This window comes from Sinocyclocheilus rhinocerous, unplaced genomic scaffold (assembly GCF_001515625.1).
Source record: "Sinocyclocheilus rhinocerous isolate Xijiao unplaced genomic scaffold, SAMN03320098_v1.1 scaffold712, whole genome shotgun sequence".
In the NCBI taxonomy this organism is placed as follows: Eukaryota; Metazoa; Chordata; class Actinopteri; order Cypriniformes; family Cyprinidae; genus Sinocyclocheilus; species Sinocyclocheilus rhinocerous.
In genome coordinates, this window is record NW_015642789.1 from 73,400 (window position 1) to 90,636 (window position 17,237).

Sequence of the window (17,237 nt, forward strand, 5' to 3'; positions counted from 1 at the left end):
TTTACACGGCACCCCTGCTCTCGACAGACGGCACCCCGGTTGGGAAACACTGCTATAACTGACATGGGAACTGGACAGGGCTTTGGAGCGACCACTGCAGGGCTCCAGACTAACATTTGAGAGCAGTGGCACCGGCGCCACTAAGTTCTACAGATGGTGGCACCAGGAGCAGATTTGGTAGCGCTGGGGATGGTGTGCGGGAGTATTAAAATATAGATCATTTAATCGTAAAATTACTATTGTTTTGCATTAATAAGTGCAGTTACTAATAATATTACATGTTCATTTCTTGTTTAATTTTCTTTTGTTTATTGTTTATACAGATTTGACAGTAAACTAAGCTTGAGTTAAGATGCATTCAAAATTTACTTTTATTAACAACAGTAACAGGTGCAAAATCAAATTTTTATATGGAAAAATTATATATTCCACACTTATTAAATGTACGATTATTCTTCTAGTATATGGAACTGACCAACTTCAATGATTATGTGTGATTTAGTAGCAAATTGAAGAAAAGTTTGTTTTTCAAGGCACTTTGTGACTTTTCTTACTTGATACTAGGCATGGGACGATAACCGGTTTCAAGGTATACCGCGGTTTGGAAAAGTCACGGTTTCAAAACCACTAAAATTTTCCGTTATACCGTTCCTGCGGTATGCGCAGTTTTTTTACGTGTCGTCAAAGACGGAAAGTGCAGGACTCCCTCAGTTGTGTGCAGCGAAGAGCGTAGCGCATTTAAAAAAAAACAAAAAAATAAAAACTTTGCCACTGTTTGAGTTTTGTTTCGGAGAGACCGCGTGCGTGTGTGTGTGTGTGTGTGTGTGTGTGACACTCGCGCTTTCTCTTTCCTTATGTGTGTATGTGCACACATCCTCGTACCATACACAAAAAAAGTGTAAAATTCTGCCAAAATCTGATTTCTTGATGATTTGATATTTTATAATAGTGATTTTATAATTTCAAAATATAGAGAAAAAGTAGAAATGAATGACTAATAAGCCAATAAGTGCTCCTCTACTGCCGTCTACTGGTTATTATTGTGATTGATGTATTTTTTACATAAGTGTTTGTTTACCACAAAGTATATTTTGGTCATCCCATTAATAATAACATTCAAACTGGATCATTTTAGAGCTTTAAAGTGCTGGAAATAGTTGTGTGAAATGCTTGAAAGTCATTGAAAAGTGCTTGAATTTCTCTCTCAAAAGGTTGTACAAACCGTGAAATGAATGCTGTAATGCATTCGACTATTTCTACCACAACACCATGGTTACAGTTAGCGTTACCGCTTCTGGTTTTCTGACGTATGTCAGCGCTGTTTATAACAGAGAATTCTGTGCAGAATTTGAATGATTCTCACTAGATCTCGCAGCAACCTTATCATTGTGCGGCGAATTCAAACGCTTCTCACTGGATCTCGCAGCACTGTTGCATCTGTGCAGTAACAGTGTTGCGAAATCAACTTTGGCTCCCGAGTAAAGCTGTTCTGAGCTCGGGCAAGTTTGTTTGCGTTGCGGTTCGAGCTGATAAATGGTCCACGCTGCACAGCTGAAACGTAGCGCGGTTTAGTTTCGCATTCGTTTCATTTGCCGTTTAATGTTTCTCATATGCAACAGAAATGGCAGAGCTTATGAGTTGGACAACACGGTGGTCACACCAGTTTAACAAAAATTAGTCGCACCAGCAGAAAAAATGGTCGCAAAATGCGAACATTTGGTCGCAGTCTGGGGCCCTGCATCAAATCTTTTCTGAAGACAGTCAAAACCTTTAGAGTTTCATTCATATAATTAATTCATTTGTATAATTATATGAACCTCCCAGCTTTTCCGCCATGTTTTCACACATAAAACTGAACTACTCTGCGTTCTGTGCGCACGTGACACTGTTACTTAAAACTTTGCTTTATGCTGGGCAGTATTTATTTATCCTCAGTTGTTCAAATCACGGTAATCAAATACGGTTTTAATGATAATTAAAATATGAAACGGTAATACCAACCGTGGGGAATTTCATCATGATTTATGGTCAAACCGGTAATCGTTCCATCCCTACTTGCAAGCATTAGCACATGTTAGCATGCTAAATTAAACTTTTATTTACCTTATGTGACATGGTGTCAGTATAAAGAAAGGCCTCCATTGGTTCTTGCACAGTAACTGATTTTCAATGGCATACAGCACACTCCACAACCTAAGCATAGGCTCCACTCTTCACCACAGTGGTAATCCCACAAAACATCAACCAACAACTCTTCTAAATCCCAACATAACAAAATACTAAACAGAAAAACTGAACTCTCCCTTTTCTCATACTGCTAAAATACACATAAAATAGCACTTAATTTCAACAATAATTCTCCACATTCAGTTCCTTGCAAAGAATGCTGGGAGATGGAAATCCCCAGCCTAGTTTTAGCAATGCTATGTTAATGCTAGGAAAAAAAGATTAATCCCAAATCAATTACCTTTACTTCGGTTTCATAAATGTAAATGGATGGCACACAATTAGGTTAGTTTCCAAAAAAATATTTTCCTTCACAATTCAGTTAGTTTCCTTCTATTTCATAAAAGCTCATTTTAATCAAGTTTCTGAGTAATCTGAGAAAGCAGATGTTAATGGATGCTAATGACAGGTGTAAAGTGGCTCATACAAATGACATTAAGGTGAGTAGAGTCCTATGAAATCTCTTTTATTTTTTACCCAAATTACATTTTAATTTTCTGTATTCTGTTTCTGGAATCTATGTGGTGTCATTTAATTTTATAATAAAAAGAGTTAACAACATGCCACTTAACATTATTAGTAGGGTTGCACAATATATCGAAAATTATCAAAATATCGCAAATGTAAATATTGTGATATGCATATCGCAGCGGCATGCGATATCTGAATCATTTTAATAATAGGCTACTTCAATCAAAATGTTGCAAAAGGTCACAAAGTTTTAGGTCGACGCATATAGCAATGAATTGCTTGATGTTAAAAAAAGAAAACAACTCTTTGCCGTCTCATCTTGCTGTCTGACTCACACCTGAAGCGCGCGCACAAGCCGCACCTCGGACAGCGTGTGATCTCTTCAGTTTTCTGTGCGCACACACCCAAAGCGCGCGCGCACACACAGAGACGTGTTTCCAACCCCGCGAACACGAGTTGATTCGTCTTTCGCATCTCCTTGTGTTTGAACAGACACATACACAGAATTATGTCAAAATACCCGTCTTGACAATCATTATCGTAAACGCAGTCAGTTATGTTTTAAATGAATGTAAAAAGCTGAGAAAGAAATCGGATGTGTATCATCATACTGGATCCGTGCAGTCAGTCTTAAAGGGACAGCAGCATATAAATACCTGCTGCTGAATATGTCACTAATGTTAATCAAAAACACAGCTTTAACAAAGATTAATCTAAATTTAATTCATACAGTGAACACTATGCAGTGTTATTTTACAATTAATTATTATATTTTTGTACCTGAATACTACTGTTTATTTTAACTATGCTTGTAATTTGTGTATTTGTTCTTTTTGTTTTGTTTTGTTTGACTTTCTTAGGCTATAGTTTTTGCTGTAGTATATGAAGAAGTACTTAAAGTGCACTTTAAGTAATAAACAAAGCAAAGTTACATTGATATAAAATAAGTGGCATTCATTTTTTGTTTGTTCACATTGATGTTAAAATTACATTTTCTGATTTGTGACATTACTTTTTATGTAATGCTAAAACACTGCTGGTCACTTTCAGAAGCTGTAGTGATGCTTTCTTTTCCAAGAAAGAATGTGAAAGTGAAACATATAGGCCTAATGGTTATATCATTTTCATTTTTAAATATTTAAAAATATAATTTTAATTGATTTTACACACTTAAGTCAATATCGTATCGCATATCGAATATCGCATTATTTAACAAGGTATATATCGCACAGCCCTAATTATTAGCATTATTTTTTAGGGTTGAGTGATATATCAGTACCAGTGATGTTGTATATTTAATTGTGCATGCTAATTAATTAATACCTAAATTTAGCTGTAGCATTTAAATTTGTTTTTTCTTGGTGTTTTATTTTTTATTTATTTAGACAAAATAGCATAGAATTTTAATATTGGTCATTTGTTTGTTATAGGCCATGACATTTAGAATTTTCCCTGCATCAAATTTCTATTTAATATAATTTAATCACATTGCATTCTAAAATTTGACTATGCCATATCATGATTGAATCTGATTAATGTGGAGCCCAAATTTTGATTCATTTAATTTAAAATTTGTCTGTGAAAGTCTGTGAAAATCTGGTTTTTCGCAGAAAAACTAAATTTAAGTGACTAATAAGTGACTACATTTTGAGAGAAACGTGGGTTTTGGGAAAATCATATACCATGTTTATTATTGAATATTCTAAAGCAATGTAATAATGGCCAATGAGAACATATGTTGAGAACCCTGCTAGACAACTTATTTAGATGTAGCTTCTAAAACATTATGGATTAAGAAGAGACAAGCATACAAGGCTTAAAGTACAAACGACAGAAATGTATGCACAAGGCCCACAAGCAAATACTAGACAGCTGTTAGAAAAGCCAAGCTGAATTACCACAGACATACAATGAATTAATGTGTATAAAAAGAGTTTCACAGGCTTCTCATTTCCACCATTTACATATGACTGATATTCCACTCACTAACTGTCCAATGAATTAGTTTATCTCATCTAAGAGACAGAATCACCACATGAAATCTTTGAAACCACCACATCAATAAATCAATGACTCAAAATAAACCATCAATTTTCTTAAACAGATGTCAAACTAGGAACAAATGATTACCTGGAACAAGGCCCAACTCTAAGTCACAATTACCACCTGACTGAGAGTACTTCTACATTGTAAGAAACAGACCTTGCTATTATCTTAAAAAGAAATAAAAGAAACATGGATTGAAGCATAATAGCAAAAGCCATCTGAACCAGCATAATGTTGACTAAATCATATGCTACCATTCAGTGGCAATCAATTACACTTAAGCGTGATAGTTGTGAGAAGTAAGAAAATTATTCTTGGCACGACTGACTGTGAGTGACTGAACATCTCTTGAGGGCATAATAAAGAGAACCACATCTTAAACCTTTTAGACCTGGCATCCATTACTATGAATGTGCATGTGACTCTGCTTTAGATCTTGTGGATGACAGGTTGTATGTTTAACAGCTAATCAAATAGCAATATCGACCTTCATATTTTTATTTTAGAAAAATAAAGCACATTGACGACAGACATAATGGCACTTTAGCCAAAGTGCAAAAGTAATGGACCTTTAAAACTTTTTTATATTAACGGGCATCTCATAGCAGTTTGATAGATTTATTATAAGATTAAACTGATTTGTATAAGTCCTATTTCAACTGTAGCTTTACAAACTTTGGCCATTAAGCATTCATTTTTGACAGACCTTTTTTTCTGTCCAAAAATCTGGGTTTAAAGGAAATAATCCACAATCCTGTCCACGATTTGCTGCATACAATGCTTTGTGGTCTTTTATTGTGTTGTTGTGATTAATCAGTGCCATCTATTTAAAACTACATTACATACCTTCTTTTCCATGCATTGCTCTTTGAAAAATCAATGCTTGATTAATTGCAAAAACCTGGTCTTTGCTGAGCAAAAGGATTATGTTGTCTAAATTAAGGAGCACAAACAACATCATATCAGCATCTCTCTTTCACCTGATTATGTTCTTGTTCAACTTTTTGATGTATTAGAAAGCAATAATATTGTCTGTAAAAGGGCAGACAACAAAGTGAGCTCATATTAGGAGCATAATGTGTTATTAGGAATACATTAATAATGTGAACCAGCCACATGTATGGACAAACTGTCTGCCTTCACTGCCTTTGAATGCTGCTAGTATATGGCCATAAGAAATACTGAGACACTTTCTATTTTTCAATATTAGCCCTGAATCCTCAGACTAGACATACTACACAGCAGTGTTCAGCTATGTCTGCCCATAGTGCTGTTTGTCAGGCTGGCTATACACATTGTGACAAATCACCAGCAGGCAGCCTTGTTAAAACACTGATGTGGTTTAATGGGTGATGTCCGAGACCTGGGTACATCTGATGAGCTCTCAGCAGACATTAGTGACCAGCCATATCCACTAGAGCGATCACAATTCTGGCTGAAGTTTGCCTGTACTGTATTTCTTTTTCACATAGTGAACGTTATTTCTAAATTAAATCTGGACTATGCAGCCTTTTTGGTTCTACGCTGGCTAAATCATTACGAACATCTCATCTAAAAGTTGTCGGCATTCAGATACAGTAGGAGGCTGGCCTGAATCCACAAAGCCCAAAACAGCGACTTAATTCAGCTACCAAAGTGCCTGCAACAAACTGAAGAGAAAAACGAGCCTTCTTATGTATTTTCAGCCTCAGCCAAGCTCACCCATCCATGAAAATCCCATCTCAGGGAGAGAGGAGGTGAGGACCTGCGAGCACACACACATTCACTCGCACACAGCAGACAGTAAAGGACACGCTGCCAGATCCTCACTAAAGCCCTTTATCCTTATCATAACTACTCCCACAATTACTCACATGAGTGGTTTACCTGTTTCTGCCAAGCCATGCTGCATTTTTACTGTCCTAGTGATACGAAAACCTCTAGGCACCAAACATTAACTGGGCCACTACAGACAGGCACACACAGCGGTTACATTATGCTAGAGTATGAGAGTGTGAGATGCAATATTTAAAGCATAGACAGATACACAGATGGCATGTTCACTATACACACACCATCTGAAATAATTTCAAGATGACTACAAACAGCCGCTTCTGCCGTTTACTTTACATCTCTGGGCATGTTCATTAAAATCTTTGAGCTTTGAAATGGGAAGGACTCACTCTCAATGGCATAATGAGCAGACAGCTAACAATAAGATGAGGCTGATTTAACTCCACTTACAAATTTACACAAAAAAAGGAATGGTCTTAATTACACAGATCAACTAAGTTTTCAGAAGTGCCAAGAGAGAAGATAAACTGCCTATTAAACATGAGAACAGTGTCACTTCTATTGTAATAAGAGCTCCACAACACACCAAGCCGTATTAACATGCACATGATCCCACAACAAATACTTTATGTATAAAGTCCAACATAAAATATGCATGTTTTATACTCTAAGGGGAAATGTGTCTAGTAGTGATGACAAATAATTTCAACAAATAGTAGAGCTCAGTCTTGCTGTGCTATTGGATGGATGTTTTTCAAAGGTCAATGCTAGCAATTGGAACACAAGGGTTACATACACACTGCAGCTACATTTGGTTGTCAGTTCACCTTTTAGTGCTTAAATCTGTTCTGTACACACAGAGTTCAGTCATTTATGGGAGTGACCACCACAACAGAATTAAGTCCTGAAAAATTCAGCTAGTGACAACCGCATTTACAAAAATCGAATGCAGTGCGTACTAAACTAAATAAATAGTTATTAATGACATATTTAAAATGTCTTCTTGACTCATTCGTGTTGCCAGATCTTGCCAGAAAAGACAGCAAACAAGAACAAGCCCATAATAAATGTAAATAAATCCAAATACTTTATCTTGGAAATAAGACCAAAATGTTCACGACCTGAACCGGCCTACTTTATTAATTCCATAATGAGTGAGCCCGAACAAAGAATAAGTTAACATGGCAACACTTCAAGAGCGCTGTAAAACAGCTTTCCCAACATAACAAAACATGACAGTTTTGTCGACAGTGGTTTAGTTAAAATGGCAAAACATATCAGTTCTTTGGTCACTGTAATATTACTTTGGGCAAAAATAGCGGCTATCAAGTGCGATACGCCAGGATGTTGTTATGTTTACCACGGTGTCAATCATGGAAATTTCAGAGTCAGTTCTGTTCCATACACACACAAAATGATAATTCAGTGGATTCACTCCCATTTTTAAATGCGGTTGTCACTCCCGAAGCTTTACATTGTGTACATAGCCAAGGTGTGCCAGATCTTACCCACCCACTGTCACTTTCAGTTACTAACAACACATCTGATATCGACAACATACCCCCGTCAAAGCACTAACTCGTCAATCATCACAGAAAGCCCCAACATGAAGTCCCAAGGGAGGAGAGGATGACAAATGAAATCAAGAGGTAAATAAATGAATCAATGGATGAATAATAGATTAGGCAGCAAGTGGCCCCTTCGAGCAATGCCACGAATGCAATATTAATAAGCAGCTCTTACTGTTCGTCTCTGTGTCATCACTGACACTCTTAGGAGGAGCATGGGCTGAATAACACACAGCTGATCTGTACATTCGATCCGGATTACGGATTTTCTTCAGTCCTTCAGGAAGCCAAGAGAGAATGGAGAAGAAGAAAAAAAGAATTCTGGGAAAAGTACACATTCCCGGATGTACAACTTTGTCTTATTCTTTATTTCCCCCATGCACATAGCAGGAACTTATAAGAATGTGTACCAGGGTCAGCAATGTCGTGTCTGCCGAACCCCAGTCTCCCTCCCAACAGCAAGCCCATGCATCCCAAATGTGTCCATCTCCATGCTGAAGAACACCTCTCCCAAACAATATGCACCATTCGGCCTCAGAGTTCAGTGTGCCTATTTGCTTCTCCCCCTTTTTTATCAAGCACATTCAGGGGTGCATTTAAAGGGATTACTTTGGCCTAAGGTGCTGCCTTGTGGGGAGAAAATGCAGTTTCATTTGCATGCAGGGGTATGGACGAGGAATATAAAAGCACTTGGTTCCCTTGTAACTTAAGACCACATGCACATTTCATTAACTATAATAAAGTATCATAAATGGCTCCAGATGTTAATGGCTAGAAGTGTTACACTGCCAAGAGAGAAAACAATCTAGACCACTGTATATACAGTAGTAACTCCAATGCTAACTGGTTTGTTCAAAATCACCTGATATGTTGAGCGTGTTTGCCTGTTTTTATTGAATTTTTTCACTTTTCAATCTTACTGATAAATCTGTAGGTGCTGAAATAAACAGTCAAGAAACAGCCCCTAACAGGTAGCAATGAGGGCAGCAATCAAATTCATTGTGGTCCCAGGGATGTTTGGTGAGGCTCAATTTTAGTAAGCTACACCAATCGATGAAGTTAATGTGAGTTTCTGTGTGAGGCAGGTAGGGAAGGATCGAGACAAGCTGAAAGGATCTGTCACAACTCCCCAGGAAGAAGTGGCATCTCCATCTATCCCTGCCATTCACCAATTCAATTAAAAAAAAAATTTTTTTTTAATCTCAAAGCATATTCTCAAACTAAGAACTGTGGAAAAAGACTATGCAGAGATCTTTAAAAGTTAATTTTCTACATAATGGCTCAATATGTCATAAATCACTCTTTGGAGAGCTTGTATCCTTCTTGCTTCTACTAATAGTCAGTTGTTTTGATAAACAGCACTCTAGTATCTGAAAAAAAGCACCAAATTCAAATAGATATAGAAATATGTTAAATGAAATTTCCCATAGTATATGCCATAGTTTACTCAAAAAGCATAATATTTTGTTATCATTTACTGACCCTCATGTCCTTAATATATATATATATATATATATATATATATAATTATTTTTTGTACAAACGGACCGGCGTTGAATTGGCTGAAAGGCCGATGGACAGATGGAGGCAGACGAGAGAACTGAACAGAAATGAATGAAACACCTGCTCGTCTCACGCTGAACCGAATGAGTCCAACTTTGAGATTCCAGAAGAGTCCGAGAGCAGATTCATCTCACAGTGTGTTTTTGTGTGTGTGTGTGTGTGTTTCACAGAAGAAAGTCAGGTTTGGAAAATTATGACAGTGAGTAATTATTTGTTTTTTGTTTTTAGGTGAACTGTCCCTTTAAATGTACAGTACCCTTGCACATCTCAATCCACCATCGCCACCTTCCATAGGTACAGTCCCAGTTCCTGGCAATCTAAAAAATGAGCTGGGTCATATCAGGAGACAGAAGAACTCTATGGGGTGCGTGAGATATTAACCATGTTTTCATAGCAGCCTCCAGCTAAGAACAGCCTGTCCTTATGTGCAAAAAACCCTGCCAAATAATAAGGCCCTGGAGAACCATGCTCTATGCAAACATTTTAAATGCTTCAAGGACAAAAGGTTAAAATACAGGCAACAATCAGTGCTCAAATGAATGCCGTGCAACACGTATAATGGCAAACTACATGCTGAAAGTGTGTAGGCCTAGATATTAAATATAACACACTGCTGGCTATATGGGACTCTGAATTTAGTTGTAGCTATATGGTGCAGAGCACTCTATATTAATATGGAGGTGTGGAACACTAGCTCCTCCCCCATACATTGACCTGACAAGCATGACAAAAATAACCAAGCCCGTTCTGCAATGGGAGTCACAAGTCGGGGTTTATCAAAAGCTCTTAGCTACTGAGATGCATTGACAGGAAGCAAGCCAGTCTGAGACACGTTTCAAGGCTAGTTGTGATTGCATCTGAAATACACACACATACATGCAGAGATTGACAAACACATGCACACACCCACAATCACACACATTCACACACAAAGAGATAGCTAGTTTAGGTAGTTAGCCTCAGTGCTGTTTTGAACAAAAAAAAACGTAGATTTATATTTATGGTAATGCTTGTATTCTTAGCTGTCACGGTGGTAAAAATATAACAGTGAGCACTTAAGAAGCTCAATACCACCCCCTTGTGGATTTCTATATGTTCATATCCCCGGGTTTGTCTGGAGTCATGTTTTAATGTCACTTTATATTAGGATAATTTATTCTATCTATAGTTTATCAATATGTATAATTTACTACACAAAAGTGAGGTTTTATAATCAAACTTATCTTTCACCTTCTACTAGGCTATTCACACTAATTTTGTTGTCTTTAAAGGTTCCCTAGGGGCTAGTTTGTTAACTATCAAAAACGATTATAGACTGTATTTTTATATTTGTTTTAGCCAATCTTTTTTTTTTTCAAGATATTTTATCACGTTTTCCCCAAATAAAGTTTCTTATAACTCAATGTCGCCACCTTGTGGTTAATAGACCAATTATTGCTTTGATCTCACACTGAAGGTGAATTACACACACAAAAATCCTCGCAACTATAATTGACGACTTCCCAAAACCTCGTTGTTTATACGTTTTATTTATTTTCTTATTACGTATACAAATAAATCTCTCATATGAGAGTGGTGGCAGCTTGACACAACTGTTCAAAATGTAATTCTTGTCAAACAGCTTCAATAATACTAAAAACAATACTGTTGACCACGTCTGACAATAACAATTAGTCTCTTTTTTTATCGTATTTCAGCCTAATTTAGCAGCGACATGCTGTGGAGATGCAATATATTCAACTGTACTAGAGCGTCTCAGAGTGAAACCAACTCTTGTTGCCTTATTCATTCGAGAGACAAATCTGAGAAGTATTCGAAACAGTGTTAAAGAGAAACTGTTATGAATAATCTTCAATAACATTCTTTCTTTCTTTCTTCCTGGCTTAAAGAATCTAATTTCATTTTGCGCCACATTCCATAGGTTCTATAAAGGTCCTGATACAGGTCCTGAAATATCAGACTCCTTGGTTATAAAAGAATCTAGTTCTGATTTAAACTGCTGATTATATGTATCTACCGTAAAGGGGCCAAACTGGTATGGAAGAATGTGTCCTTGAAGCAAATTTCAAAGTGAAATTGTTTTGACAACATATCACAAAACCGCTAAAAAGGAAGGTCAGTTGGAGTCTATGTACGCATGAAAGTGACTGAGAGAAAAAAATCTACTATTAAACTAGTTTACCAGCAGTATTTATTTATTTTTGTCCTTGCTATAAGGTCGTTTTAGGTCAAACTACGGTCTCCAGAACTTTATCCCCGCCAACTCAGAAACAATTTAAGCAACCGAGGAAGCTTGATAAATCGAAAAAAGAAGTTGGAAATCGACAGTCGCTGCGGCTCACAAGTTTTGCTTTGAGCGCGACCGTTAGGCTGAAGGAAACGGAGCGCGAGGCGGATTTTTGAATTTTCAGAGGCGCTCGCGCTTTTGCTCCAGCTTGTTTTTAAATGTATGTGATGCACACTGCTGGCTAGCTACCGATGCTGGCTAGGGTGATGTGATGTCTCCGTGCTGGAATAACGAGTGTGTGAGGATAAACACAGAGGCTTTACAATCCCAAAAGCTCATCGGTTCTCAACTGGCGGCTCTTCCCTGCCTGCCTCCAAATTTTTCCCCTCGCACACTTTTTGTCGTACAAGTAAAAAAAATATCCCCGATGTTTCTGACTTACCTTCCGGCTTGTTTTCGGCAGCCATTTCCCCTCCGCGCGCCACATCCTCCTCCTCCTCTTCAGGAGCGTTGGGTACCACGCGCGTTCACGTCGAGGACAGCAGCACGAGAAGGGACTGGCGAGGCAGAGGCAAGTCCAGCCAGAGCGCACTCACGATTGGCTGTCGAACTATGACTGACCATATTGTTCTAAAATGGCTTACGAGAGCAAAGCAAACATCCTCCCCTTCAAAGTGTCTCTGAGAACCATTGGGTGAAGCGTGATGTGTAGATACACCTTAAGAAGAACCGAACCAATCCAAAGTGAGCGCTCGTGAGACGTTCGAGTGCAAATGAAATGTTTCAAGTTGCTAAATTCAAAGGCAGAAAACGTATTTTTCTGAGCTTTTTGCGCTGACATTTCATTCGTAAGCAATTCAAGTCAGGTCATTTATACGTTATGTATACGTTTTTTGATAAAAGGCCTTTATTCATATCATAGCTCTGCTACCAGAAGGCACTGTAATATTTTTCTACTCAGATTGAAAACTTAACTTTCAACCACTTTGAATTTAAGCATTAATGAATGAAATCGAGCTGAAAACTCATAAAATCACGTAAAATGGCAGATGTTTTATGACAAAAAATTTTTTTACAATTTACTTTAATTTACTAAAACTGCTTTTTATGTTGTTAAAGCAATTAAGATCATTAAGATTTCATTAAGATAAATATAAAGCAATCCATAGGTTAACCTTGAAGCTGAAGCAACGTTTGGGCTGAATGCGCTGAAACGCTGCGCCATGGTGCTGAACGGACAGCTCCAGGTGGCAGCAGTGTTCTACTGCCACAGTGCGCTTTCACGAAAAATGTAGCACCCCAGACCTCCAAAATGTCTTATGGTTCACTGAAAGTATCCGAAAAGTATCCTACACTGCTGTGCTTGCGAGAGAAATAGTTTCTGACAGCCTATTCCAATAGTATATGCATAATGCTGTGGTCTGGGTCCCATCTGAATTGCCTAGAAAACCTCAAAACTGCATTTAGGAATATGGAAGTCGCATTATACACCAGCTGATTAATTATTCGTTAGATTAAGCATTCGTTAATTGCATTGAGCACATAGATAATAGCTTAAATGCCTCTCTGCCCGCAGCGAATACCCGCTATGAAATGTTATCATTAAAGCGGCATCTTTATTGGTTGCAGTTGCTTGATCACATGAGTGCTTTCCAAATCCTTATCTGTTCATTTTCGAAGAGAAAAATCTTGGATTGTATAAAATATTCTAAATGACCAGTGGAGAAAACATTCGGGCCAGTCTAGCAGACGAAACATCTTCGTAATGGAAAAAAACATAACACTGTGACTTTTAAACAACATATTTGTTGACTGAATAAATCAAGTTATATGTAGGCTACTGTGTATATAGCAATGGTTTAATTTAGGATTAGAACGTGTTCAGAAGGCTAACAATAATACATGAAGCTCTTGAAAAATGTTGGTAATACAGCTTTTGAGGCATTTGAATTCTCTACGGGACTGAAAATTATACTACAGCACAATTCCTTATGGAACATCTGCAATCTATTCTTGCCAGCATCACACATGGCATCACACAGAGGACTTCACAGACTATCTCGTTACTTAATTACCATTACATCACACACAAACATCTTTGTTTCCATCCATTTGACTTGTCACAATAATTTCTACCCTAGCCTAGGCCTACTTTTATTCATCGGTAATTAAAATCCAAGTGGACTTATTTAAAGGTTACAATCATACTGACATGACACTGACTTATTATTGGCAATTTTTTCTAACACTAATGGAACTGAACTTGGGTCTGACGTCAACTACAGCTCATTAACTAACCGAATGTTAATTAAAAACAAAAGAGGGCGCCGTTTGACTTTTTAAACTGAATTATTAAATCAAATTAAACTAAACTAGAATGTTGGATGCATAAAATGGATGAATAAAAGTCTGATAAACATCTTTTAAGTCCACAATTCGAATGTATTTATCATTTCTAGATATTCTTTGTGGATATTCTGTAATGTCGCACTAACCATACTGAAGCTTACATTGCGATCCCAATACACACACCTGCAGTCTTGTCATCTTGAGAGTGAGTGCATGCGACAGGGAGTAACTGGGCAAGACTGTCCCAGTTCGGAAAAAATGCCAAAGCGCAGCGACTTTAACGCACGCTTAGGAACTCACGTACCCGGAAACGTGTAATGTCGAAGAAAACTTTCTAGTTTAAGTTAAATTAATAGAAATTACATATATACTCATCTCTGTACCATTGAAATATGCAACACTTTATATGTTATAAGTTGTAACATATAAAGTGTTGCATATTTTAATGGTGCAGAGATGAGTATGTGGATTTTCTTAACCGTTTGCAACTGTTGGACGGTATGTATGGACTACTAAACACACATTTAGAGGTTTATTGTAAAGTGCAAAGTATTGTACATGTTGTACATGTGTGTCCCAAAAGTTCTACCAACACTTGCGGTCTTCATAACCACTTGAAGACTTGAGCTAAATACAGGAAGGAAATGCGTCATGAAAGTAGACAAATGGTAATGCGCAATGACCGCGAGTGTGGGGATTGGATCTGCATGCATATTTATTGGGACAGGCCCGGAGGACTCGCCCCTACATGCTTTTGGTCAGTGTTTCCTCCCAGCCTGGGGGTGGCGCTGAAGACCTTCATGCGCTTCGTTTCTGCGCACCAAAGTCAGCGTAGTTTGATCTGGCGCTGGGGCGGGGATGAAAGGTGGTAAATATGGCGGCGGCCTTGGGGGAAGATGAAATCGACAATGATGACTATTATTCTCTGTTAAACGTCCGCAGAGAGGTATGACAAATAGTTATTAACGTAGACGTTTTCGGTGAGAGTGCCGCAAGTGAATGGTAAATGCAGGCGCTTCAAGTATCACGCTTTTAAAAAAGGATCCGACAGCATGTCGTTAAGCTGTGGCTCAGTCAGCACACCGTGACCCTTACTTATCATTGTCTTCATGCAGGAATTTGACTGCATGGTCACTAATAGATCTGATGCATATAATATGTAAATGCCTTCTGTTCTCTTTAGACTTAAACGTGAAGTATAATCACTAATGATTCTTTTTTGGCGATTCTCAACTGTAAAAGTGAAACTGCTTCTAAGGTGTTGACTTCAATCAAGAAAACGCTACCGATTATATTAAAAACACCAATTAAACAAGATTGTCATGTCTTTGCTAGACTCACTATCATGTTGCTCAAAACCAGTTTAACTTTCTTCTGAGGAGATCATGTTATTCAGAATGTTAGGGACTGACAGCTATCTTTTGGCATACAATATGATCAAATGGTAACTGACGTTTTCATATTGTCTAACTTAATGAAACAGAACAGAAAGTCATAAATTTTTTAATTAACTGATGTGTTCACAAAAGTCTTGAAAGGATTTTAATTTGTCTTGGTTACAACTTCTGAACTTGTTTTTGGATCTGATTTTGCACCTTTTATGTTATGCTTCCCAAGAGCAATGCTGTAGTTTAGGTTTATGAATAATTATTTCTGTTTAACTTTATATTCAGGCCACACAGGATGAGCTCAAGGCTTCATATCGACGCCTTTGCATGCTCTACCACCCAGACAAGCACAGAGATCCAGAGCTTAAGAGGCAGGCAGAGCAGCTTTTTAACTTGGTTCACCAGGCCTATGAAGGTATGATGTTTTTGCACACTCAGCCTTTTAAAGCCTTTTGCTAAGCAAGCCACTTTTGCTGCATTGTTATGTCTCTGTTTTTACTGTCAAGGAATTGTTTTGTTGTTAAACGGATCGTCCACCCAAAAATAAATATTTTGTCATCATTTATTCACTCTCATGTTGTTCCAAATTTGTATGCATTTTTTTCTTCTACTGAACCAATAAAGGACATATTTTGAAGAATGTTGGTAACCAAACAGTTTCAGTTCCCTTTTGTCTTCCATTGTATTCTTTGTCTATGTAATGGAAGTCAATGAAAACTGAAACTGTTTAGTTACCAACATTCTTCAAAATATCATCTTCTGTGCTCCACAGAAGAAAGAAAGTCATACAGGTTTGGAACGACATGAGGGTGAGTAAATTATGACAAAATTGTCATTTTTGGGTGAATTATCCCTTTAACAGCCAGCAAGTTTTTAATACCAAGTCATGAATATTTCATGATTGTGATTTATGTTCTTTTGCAGTACTAAGGGATCCACAATCTAGAGCAATCTATGACGTATATGGGAAGAGAGGGCTGGAAGTGGAAGGATGGGAGGTAAGTTGAAGATTCAGAATAGGGGTCGACAGATTGTCGGCCTGGCCGATTATCGACGCAGATATTAAGCATTTTTATGATTATTGGTATCGGTCATTTTCAAAACCGATTTGCCGATAAAATAATTTAATTTTGAAACACGCTATCTGGCTCTGATGCAGCCTGTCGGAACTCACCACTCTGTGGCCTAGAGCAATCTCCGCCCATCTGATTTGTTGGGAGTCAAGAGTCCGACCAATCAGCGTGGAAGGCTAAAGGCACTGAAAGTTTTGCACTTACACACCGAAAGCGCTGGCTAACTGGAGCTGCTTCAGTGATCACGCATCAGTTATCTCTCTAAGGCAGCAGCAGATGTTGCTGAAGTTGCAATAAATCACAATCCACTACACTGAAGTTGCAAAACACCTCAATATTATCTATTTATGGTTTCCGCAATGGGGAAAACGCAGACGGAATTGCGGAATCTAGTCATATAAATGGAATGTACTGTATAACACGGAATGTCACGGAATTTGTCAACGTTTGGATGAATTAATCAAAAGTAGGTCAGTACACTTAAATCGACTCGCGCTAGGGCTGCACGATTAATCGAATGCGATTGTCATGCGCATTTTGATAGTAATGCCGG

The 17,237-nt window shown here is 37.8% G+C and overlaps 2 protein-coding genes across 2 annotated transcripts in view; one reads left to right on the forward strand and one right to left on the reverse strand.

Moving 5' to 3' along the window:
* The window catches only part of LOC107756344 (calmodulin-binding transcription activator 1-like), a gene marked incomplete at its 3' end in the record, with an annotated part of 32,320 nt that extends 19,956 nt beyond the window's left edge, over nt 1–12,364 (reverse strand). The window contains exons 1-2 of the mRNA XM_016573395.1: nt 12,317–12,364; nt 8,260–8,361 (exon numbers count right to left, since the gene is read on the reverse strand). Of these exons, the coding sequence (XP_016428881.1) occupies nt 8,260–8,361; nt 12,317–12,341 (127 nt within the window). The remainder of the gene's footprint in view (nt 1–8,259; nt 8,362–12,316) is intronic.
* A 2,628-nt stretch (nt 12,365–14,992) lies between these two features.
* LOC107756372 (dnaJ homolog subfamily C member 11-like) overlaps nt 14,993–17,237 on the forward strand; it is a 15,887-nt gene continuing 13,642 nt past the window's right edge. Inside the window, exons 1-3 of the mRNA XM_016573422.1 lie at nt 14,993–15,169; nt 15,897–16,026; nt 16,536–16,609. Coding sequence (XP_016428908.1) covers nt 15,098–15,169; nt 15,897–16,026; nt 16,536–16,609 — 276 coding nt within the window. The 5' untranslated portion in view covers nt 14,993–15,097. The remainder of the gene's footprint in view (nt 15,170–15,896; nt 16,027–16,535; nt 16,610–17,237) is intronic.